The following is a 10,087-nucleotide window of genomic DNA, read 5'->3' on the forward strand; positions in this document are numbered from 1 at the left end:
AATCGGTGTATCACCGTCAGGATCCCAATAGCTGATATTAACCTGCAAGAAAAAAGCATGAGAGAGACAGGCATGCATCCCCAGAAGCACAGGGTGAAGCTAGAGGCTGGAAGCCACCCCCTGCATCCCCCGGGGGTGTCCTAACCGTCAGCGCCTGTGGTTAGAAGGCTATGGGGAGGGCTGGCAGGTGAGGCGGCCAGAAAAGCGGCGGCCCGGGGCCGTCCTGCCCTGGGCTACCTGCAGCCCCCCGATTTTGCATTTACCTGCCAGGGATGTTCCTGTCCGCCTGGGGGCGTTCCTAGTCAAGTAAGGAAATACTGCAGGAAAACAAAGTGCTTCCCCTGTGCTGCTCTTCCGGGTTGGCTTTTTCTTGGACTGCTCAGGAGGAAGGCTTTATGGTTTTAGAAGTGTGTCTGATACACAAAGAGCAAAGCCTTCGGTGGCAGCTGGGAGCAGAGATGGGGATGCCGAGGGCTAGAACCCCCTCAAAGGATATACCGCGGATTCTGCTGTTAGTGCATGCCTGGGCGCTAATCCAGACGTTCGTCATCAACTCTAGGCTCTTTCATGACAAGTGCACGTGCAAGTGGCACAGCTGATGGGACATGTACTGTCCCTCAGCATGGGTGCTTCCAGGTACAAACTGTGTCATCTGTCAGGTGTATCCCTGACACCTGCTGCTGAAACCAGCCCTAGTAAAGAGAAGACTAACATTTTGGAGCTATTTACCCATTTGTTATACATTTGCTTTTTTCCTAGCTATTCTTTACAAAAGTTTTTTGCAACTTTCTTGAGTTTATTTCTTTGAGTTCCATTTCTATATTCAAAGCAGTCGTAAATGCTCAATGGCTTAGAAAGGGAAGGACCCCCGTGGCCACCACGAAGTCACAGCTGGCGACCGAAGGCCGCGCCCCCTCCAGGGCACCTTCCAGCATCTCCAGGACTCGGAGCCCGGCCAGCCCCTCAGGCTCCCGGCGGGCAGCGCACGGCCCGCAGCCCGGGCAGCACGACCTTGCCCTTGCGGTGCAGGTCGCCCTGGGCGCCCGTGTTGAGCCGCTGCACCAGCAGCTTCTCGTAGAGCAGCGGGTGGTAGGCGCCCAGCGTGCAGGCCGCGTCGTAGTAGGGCTCGTGGTAGTGGCACAGGTCCGTCTGCCTCACGGACGGGATGTACTCGTACACGTGCACCTCGCCGCACAGGCTCATCATAAGCAGGATGCCTGCAGGAGAGACCGGAGCCGTGAGCAACGCGGGATCTGGATTCCGCGCCGTGTCTTCCCTGTCTGTCTATGCGTCGCTCTGTCCTTCTGACCGTGACACTGGAATTGTCTGTTTACAGTCTGTCTTTCCCACCAGACAGCAGAGGATCTGAGGGTTAGGGCTGGGCCTCATCCGTCTTTCTGTCACTAGTGGCGAGCACAGTGATCTGGTGGAGAGTTGGGGGCCCGTGCTTGTTGAATGACTGTATGACCTGCTTTCTTGCTTTTTTAAAGGTAACGAGGTGGGGGACGTCTTTGAAGGGGCGGGGGCGGAGGGGCACGGCTGGGGCAGGAGATTCCTGCTCTGTGCCCCCTTCCTTGTCGGCTTCACTCTGTGCCTCTAACTTCCAGTGAGGGGCGTGCGTACGGTTTGGGGGCTGGGGGCGTGTTAAGATGTGATGCTATGGAACATTCACTCGTCCACTTGACCGCTGGGGGCCCAGGAATGTGAGAAGAAAAGACAAAGTGACCAAACTTAAGGAAAGGCCAGTCAGCGCCAGATCTGCATCCCCAAGTCAGAATACCATGTACCACCTGCGACATGCAGGTCCAGCTAATGTGCGGCAGGACTGTGATATAACAAAGAAACACGTTATAAAGAAACAGATGCTAAAATAGTTGCTTCAGCGGAAAGAGATGGAGATACAGAGTTCAAAATTAATATTAAAATTATTTTTTTTACTGGAACTGTCAATATTAAAGTTGCTTTCTTTTCTTTTTTTTTTAATGTTCAAGATAGCTATAAAACCATATGACCATTGAGCAGATCTCGTTCTGGATCTATACTAAAGAGCTTTCTTTTCCTAGCTCCACCATCATCTTTGTTAACATTCTTTAAACTTAAAAAACATATGGACTTCCCCGGAGATCCAGTAGTTAAGACTCCACGCCTCCAATGAAAGGGGTGTGGGTTCGATCCCTGGGTGGGGAACTAAGATCCCACATGCCACGTGGTGCAGCCAAAGGAAAAAAAAAAAAACACCCCAAGAGGAAAAGAAAAGAAGAAAATAATGCTTAGCCCTTTTATGAAAGGATATCCCTTGTTATGAAAAACACATGAAGTCACACAGTTGGCTCCTGTTACAGACAAGGTCTCTCTGCAGAGGACGACTGTATTTCTAATTAATCAGCTGTGCGTGCAGCATGAAAATCCCCACAACTGAAGAAAGTACGGCACGAGGGGCCCAGGGGAGCAGTGGGAAGGGCCTGGTTTTGCCTGGGGACCCAGAAAGGTCCCCAGGGAGGTGAAGCCTGAAGCCGCAGGTACCATGTTGGGCGGGGTCGGGGGAAGAAGAGGATGGGAAGCAGAAAGGACGACAGAGGGGACCCTAGGGTCCTGCTGAGAAGACGTTGGGATGCGCCTTGCGCGGGCCACGAAGCTGCTGTGGCTGAGAGTAAACCACGCTCCTAACGAGAGACAGATTCTTCAGGTCAAGGTCTAGGAAGTGACGCTGTTCCCAACAGCTGCGTCGAAACTTCAAGTCCCTGCTCAGTCCCCCTCTTCCTCCCAGCTCTGCGGGCTCCCTTCCCCCCTGCCGCGTCCGTGGGCCCCGCCCACCGTGACGGTGATCCAGGTGAGGCCAAGAGAGAACCGAGGACCAGCGCCTGCTTCAAGTCACCGAGGGGGTGGGCACCAGCCCAGCCTCGCACAGGCGATAAGATCTCTGCCTCTTTTGTTTTTTTAAATTCTTTTTCAAATTCTTTTCCCACTTAGGTTATTACAGGATACTGAGTAGAGTTCCCTGTGCTCTACAGTCAGTCCTTATTGGTTATCTCTTTTAAACATAGCAGTGTGTACCCGTCAATCCCAAACTCCCGAACTATCCTGCCCCCTCCTCCCCCCCGCCCCCGGTATCCCTGCTCTGTGTACGTTTCTCTTCATCATCACAAAATCACCCATGAGGAATTGACACAGTGGGTGAGAAAGCCTCGTGCCCGGAGAATTACATTCGTTTATTCCTGTGACTTTAAACCTTTGATGAGCAAGGCCGCCTCTGCCGTGTGTGTCTCTGGTGAGAGTCACAGGCCTGTGTCTGTGGAGCTGAGGACGCTTCCGTGTTTGCCCATCAGGGCTCGTGCTGGCCGCCCGCCCTCCCTTCCCTTCCCTGGGCGTGGCGTGTGGCCAGCTGTGCCCAAGGAACCACATCAAAGCATCCCAGAGTCCTTCATGAAGGATTCATCCCTGAACATCCTCCCTCCGTATGTTTATTACAACGGTTTTCCTGCAGTACAGTGAAGAGGCTTCAAGGGTATCTTTTTTTTTTCTTTTTTAAATAAATTGATTTATTTATTTATTTTTGGCTGCGTTGGGTCTTCATTGCTGTGCACAGGCTTTCTCTAGTTGCGAAGAGCGGGGGCTACCCTTCGTTGCAGAGCACAGGCTCTAGGTGCGCCAGCTTCAGTAGTGGTGGCACGTGGGCTCAGTAGCTGTGGTTCGCGGGCTTAGTTGCTCCGCGGCATGTGGGATCTTCCCGGACCAGGGCTCGAACCCGTGTCCCCTGCATTGGCAGGCGGATTCTTAACCGCTGCGCCACCAGGGAAGCCTCCTTCAAGGGTGTCTCTTGCACAAAAGCTTCTGAGAAGTGAGCGTGGAACTGTGTCTGCAAACCACAGTCCCATTACTGTCAGCCCAGAACACAGCCTCATCCACGGGGGCTGCGACCTGCGTGCACTAGCCGTCGCCTTTGCAACTCTGGTCTCCAAGTGGGAGAAGCCACTGTCATTCCTGAGAGACGCTGTTGGCCTCCCTCGAAAGCAGTTCTCAGCCTTCAGCGTGAAAGGACGACCTGGCGGCTTGTTAAAATGCAGATTCCCGGGCTTGTCCCCGTCCCTAGAGACCTGGGTTCCCTGGTGTATGTTGGGGTACAGGAAATGGATTTTTTTCTTTTTTTTTTTGGCCATGCCACGTGGCATGTGGGATCTTAGTTCCCCCGACCAGACCAGGGATCGAACCCATGCCCCCTGCATTGCAAGGGCGGAGTCTTAACCACTGGACCACCAGGGAACTCCCAAGGAAACGGAATTTTTTTTTGTGGTACGCAGGCCTCTCACTGCTGTGGCCTCTCCCGTTGCGGGGCACAGGCTCTGGACGCGCAGGCTCAGCGGCCATGGCTCACGGGCCCAGCCGCTCCGCGGCACGTCGGATCTTCCCGGACCGGGGCACAAACTGTGTTACCAGGGAAGCCCCGGAAACGGAATTTTTAACAAGCATTCCTAAACAACACAACCTGTGGTGAAGGGCCATTAAAAAAATTCCTATCCATCACAGACCAATACTTCTGTAAAATACACGAACAATGAACTACTAGAAAGATGATCACATATTAGGTTGCCATGCTATGTCAAATTGCTATAAAACCTTCCAAATACTTTCAGTTTCTACACTGATCTAGTCGTAGACTAATAACAAACGTTCCTGGACCAGTGCTGGTCTGCTTACCATGCTTGGAGGACCGGGATGGTGTCACACACGTATTCTTTGAAAAACTCTGCTGTAAGGATCCCGGAAGTGTCTCCTTAGTAGCTAACCATTCTGCATGTTAGACAACTAACCTGGAGTTGAACCGCTACTCCCACCCAAGTAAGAAGAAGTCTGAGTAATTTCTCTAGGTGTCCTTGCCAACTACTTGGCCTCAAAGGTCTACTAAGTGCTCGAATCTGGTTACTGTTTTCTGGAAAGTTTTCCAGAGACGACGTTTCCTCTTACTGCTAGTGAACTACTATCAATACATTTTAAATCACGTATTTATTAAATAGACAACATAGATTTCGTCATATGACTGGGCAAAAAGTTATGGTTTCACTAAGTAAATAGGTATATTTTTGCATTTTCATATACACTTTATATTTTAAAGTGACTTCTAGAGCTTCAGAAATACTGACATTTGCTAGGTAGTTCACGGCCGTCCAAACTGAAGGCCGACAGAGGTTCAGAAGTGTCTTATTTTGAGTCATCTGTGTGCATCCTCCTGGCTTTTGCATCTCATTTTGTGCTTCCATATGAACTTGTGGGCTCCTATAACCATTAGCCTTGGTCCAGGGCATCCTAAAATTGAAGTTAGAGCCGAATCTGCTCTAAGTGATCAAGTGACAGCCAGCTGTAGTACTGATACCAGAATCGGTATGGCAGCACCTTCAAAGGGAGGGGAACTCAGTTTATAACTCATTGGTACAGGTGAAAGGTGGACAAGGTTTATGGACGCAAAGGTGGAGGATATTTTCTCTTATTTACATTTTTTTAGACGGCGTGGTCATTGCATTTGGCATACGCATGCTCTGCTTATTAATTTATTAAGGCCGACGTCACACATAAACTTGAGTTTAGATTCAGACTCTGCCATATAATAATACTGAAAATCATAATTAAATGTGGTTATATCTGCACATCACTTTTCCTAGGAGTTAAGACTACTTAGTCACACACAAAACCCTGAAGATGAAACTTCTTCATGTATTGCAAAGGGGACCTAGGCGGACCTCAATGTCAGGAGGGGTGTAACAGTCCTGGCACAGCTCGGGGCATGTGTGTGGGGAGGAGAGACCGCGGGACCTGTAGGGTTGGAACCAGACCGGGGGAGACCAGAGCTGTCAAGCACGGTTAGAAGCCTCTGCAGTTAAACTCACACGTGTATTCAACTGGGCACAGTGCTGAAAACTGGGAATTTGGAGAAAGTTTCTTTAAGAAAAAAAAATAAGTAAATCCAACTAAAGAATGAAACTTTAAGTTTCACAATAGGTGGCAAGCTCGTAGCCTACAGTTCTTAGGACAACTTGAAGAAAGCGTCTTTACTGTGCTGAGAACAATGTCTGACGTGCTGTGATGCTGGGCCCTGTCCTCCACAAGTGATGTCAACACCAACACGGGGTCCTCAGATGCTCTCTGAGGTACACTGACAAGGTACCGTGCTGGGAGGCCCCAGCTCGCTTCTGGGTTTGATGATTCGCTAGGAGGACCCACCAGACGCAGCACATAGCCAACGATTTATTACAGGCCTGCTGTGCCTAGCACACACCAGCATTCCAGACTCTGGAAGGAAGCAGGTGCTGGGCGTGGACCCGCTACCGCATAAGCGTCTGGGCACAGTGACCCACCCTGGCACTCAAGGGGGCCTCCCCAAACCCAGGCTCCCAGATGCCAGCCAAGGGCCAACCCTGCAAGCAGGGCTCCCAGCCATCGGCTGTCAGGCCTGCCATGGTGGTTCTTTGCACAGATGCCGTATGTACCTGGAAATTCACAGTATCACGTTAGCTCCTAATCATTTCCCCATGCCAAGCCGACACGGGGAATTCACAGCTGGTTATGCTAAAAATGTTTTTCTTGTGTGTGTTTTTCATTTCCTTTCTTAGGACTGCTCAGGATTACCCAAAAAGCGAAACGAATACAAACCATCTAAGGCTGTGCTATTCAGTAAAGAATTTTTTTAAACCGTCACTTAAGGAACTTTTATGTTACATAATTTTGTTTATGGACTACCAGAAAGTAACTGCTTTCATCACTAATAAGATTTTACTGCTTTCAATGTGGAGCCAGACTTTTTGATGGGCGGATCAATACTCAGACACTTTTTAATATATTTTTCGAAGCCAATCAAAATGGGTGTGCAGCCAGTTCTTAAAAATCTTTGAACGTAACTCATAATTCAATTAATGTTAAGTTTTTACAAACGAGGAGGGATTCATTTGAAGGAAAAAAAGTGCAAATTTTCCTGGGCAATTATGACCCGAGAGGCATTCATTTGCCAAATTATGGGTTTTAAAATGTTGTGTAATTCAATATAATTATCAAACCAATTAAAAAGCATTTCCACTGGTCTTAATAAAATGTCACATGATATGACTCAGCGTAACAAGCAGTATGTACACTCATTTATTTGTCCAAAACCTGGATAAAAAGCAAACTTCCACCCATGTTCAGATGATCACAGATCCTGAATGAATGAGGTTCCCCTATAAAACTCTACTTTGCATATACGTAGATGCCTTTGATACGTGTCAGAGTCCAGCAGAGTTTAATCATTGAGCCTTTACCTTAATTGTGCTCAAACGAAAATTGTCTTACTTTGCACCTGGCAAAATATTTAAAGTAACAGCACCCCAAATCGTTCACAGTAATAGGATTTTTTCCCTTGATGAACGGATCCTTTTAACGTGGAGCAAAATAAGCTACGGATATAAACAGAACCTAATGCAAGTGACGGGAAAAATACTGGCTTTCATCCATTCCAGGTAACACTTGAACGTAATCACATGTGAGGTAAACCAGAAATTTCTGAGAATGTCCATAAAACTCTGCAAAATATGCTTCTGAACGAGGGCTGAGGGTGAAAGTTTAAGTGTATTGAATATGCTGATCTAATGGCAATCTAGCAGGTATTCTGTGGTTTCCCCATAAATTCATCATAAGATGGAAAATTAAGAGAACTATATTTAAGGTTATTGAAGGAGCACAAATGACATTTGAAGTGATACTTCCAGCAAATAGCTGTAATTAAAAGATGGTTTGGAAATTTGCATTTCATGAAATAAAATAAGCATCTACTATATTAAGTAAAATCATATAATGCATAAATAATACTTGAAAGCCAAGCTTTTAGCTCATTTATATTGTATTATTTGATCAGGATTCACTATTTAATGTGAATAAACAGTGAATTTAAATGTAAAAACTGTAAATGTAATAAACTGTCCCTGATCAGCATAGTGTGATCTATTTTATACACTCATAAATATGGATGTTAAGTGGCTTATTAGTCTGGGTTAATGTGTTACTATTTTGTGTTAACATCTGAGTTTGGATGACATATTGGAAAATTAGAACCCGAAACTCAAAATAAAACGGAAAGGAAGGGAGTCATGACTGGCTTTTAAGCATATCATTCTCGTGCAGGTATTAACTAGGCTGAAATTATGGCGTTTGCATCCGTGAATTCTAGAAACATCGCTTACGATATAATCAGTAGAGGCAGGACGAGGCGTTGGTGGTTTGTACAATAAAGGCCTCGTCACCTGTAGGCTAGAGGAGTCCCTTCTCTATGCTGCTGGTCGGGCCGGTGCACCAGGCCCGTCTGCCTGACGATGCTCAGCCCCGAGCCCCGGGGGGTGAAGCTGGGCCTCCTGCTTGGCTGGAGGCCCCACCACCTCAGGTGGCAAAACCATCCGGCCAGGCTGCAGGACCCCAGACGAGCTCACGGACCTTCTAGGACAACATCCGTCTGTCTGAGAGCTACACCGCAACAATGGGATTCCAAGGAAACGATTCCCTGTCCTCAGCCAGGCCACGGTGCGGTCGATACCCACCTCCTAGTACCAAAGAACGAGAGAAAACCTCCAGTATCCAACTGGGGATGAAAGAGAAATGTCCCTCAGGTGTGAACAAGCAGCTCCCAGCGGGCTGAGGGGAAGGGTCCTAACAAAGTGAAGGAGTTGCTCCAGAGAAACCGGTCCCACGGAGCATCTAAATCGCCTGGATCCGCGCTACTTCCTTCTAATTTAAAAAATACATGTGCAGTGCCAGAGGGGTAAGAATCCCTTCACTGCTGCTCCGGAGAAGCGGATGGCTCACGGCATACGTCTCTGATGCACTTACTATTGTAAGGCTGTCCTTCTGTGACCCAGAAGGACAAATACGGCCTCTGGTCAGAATTCAAAGAAAAAGCGGTAAGTCGGCGCTTCCCAACAATGATCGACACGCCACACCCTTTGGTCAGCACTCATACTCCTGGGAATTTATCTTCCGGAAATCTGATTGATAATAGCAAACATCTTCTATCACGTGTGTCCCCACCCACAGGGCACAGTGTCCAGTGGGACCCTGATACCTTCTCCATGAGCTCCCTTTCATCCTTTTGTGGTCAGCAGGATGTAGCGGTGCTGTCCTTTACAACCTTCCCTGTGGTGGAGACGGTCTCCGTCTACACTGCCTAGGACTGAGCCACCGGGAGCACGTAGCTTTGAGAGTTTGAAATGGGGCTCGTGCACCGAGGAAGAGAAGTTTTCCTTTGATTTAATCCTAATTAACTTAAATCTGAGCAGCCACCTGTGGCTAGTAGCCGCTATACTGGACAGGACGGTGCTAGAAAATAATAACGATTGCGAACGGCCTGATAGAAAGGTGTTGTTATGACTCCCTTTTCTCCCAGGAGCACAGGGACTTTCACACGAGTAAGTGACCCGCCCGTGGCTGGAAACCCAGTGACAGCAGAGAAGGACTGTCGCTCAGCCCAGCCACCACCCCTGCAGTGACATCCGACCGCAGTCCCCTTCATCCCGGAAAAGATGCCACCCAGGCAAGCAGCAGCCCCTGAAAACTCCAAACAAACGCTCAGCAAATAGCTGTGAAAGGAAGCTGTCCACAGGTGGCAGGATTTCTTTCAACACATGAGGAGATAGTGTTCTCCAGCTACGACTATGTCAGTGGAAACTTGCAAACTGCGCGTCGACAGTAAGGGTACCTGACAGCCCTCACTGGTCTCCCAAGCTCTTGCTGTAATCAAATATCGGCCACAGGAATTCACGGGGAGGCACGGATGGGAAAAAGGCTTGATCAGGTGGCCGTGTCCTGTTATGCTGTCTCAGCCTCATTCCACCCCGTTACACGCTCTTCCCTGAGTCTGCAGGAGTCCGTGAAACCGCACAAAAGATACAGCACTTGGGCTTCCCTGGTGGCGCAGTGGTTGAGAGTCCGCCTGCCGATGCAGGGGACACGGGTCCGAGCCCCGATCTGGAAAGATCCCACATGCCGCGGAGCGGCTGGGCCCGTGAGCCATGGCCGCTGAGCCTGTGCGTCCGGAGCCTGTGCTCCGCAACGGGAGAGGCCACAACAGTGAGAGGCC

General features: G+C 49.0%; 1 protein-coding gene across 1 annotated transcript in view; it reads right to left on the reverse strand.

The window, feature by feature from the left end:
- Positions 1 to 963: 963 nt before the first annotated feature.
- Positions 964 to 10,087, reverse strand: part of ST6GAL2 (ST6 beta-galactoside alpha-2,6-sialyltransferase 2) — a 23,138-nt gene continuing 14,014 nt past the window's right edge. The window contains exon 6 of the mRNA XM_024757969.1: positions 964 to 1,217. Coding sequence (XP_024613737.1) covers positions 964 to 1,217 — 254 coding nt within the window. The remainder of the gene's footprint in view (positions 1,218 to 10,087) is intronic.

This window comes from Neophocaena asiaeorientalis, unplaced genomic scaffold (assembly GCF_003031525.2).
Source record: "Neophocaena asiaeorientalis asiaeorientalis breed wild unplaced genomic scaffold, Neophocaena_asiaeorientalis_V1.1 scaffold497, whole genome shotgun sequence".
NCBI lineage: Eukaryota > Metazoa > Chordata > Mammalia > Artiodactyla > Phocoenidae > Neophocaena > Neophocaena asiaeorientalis.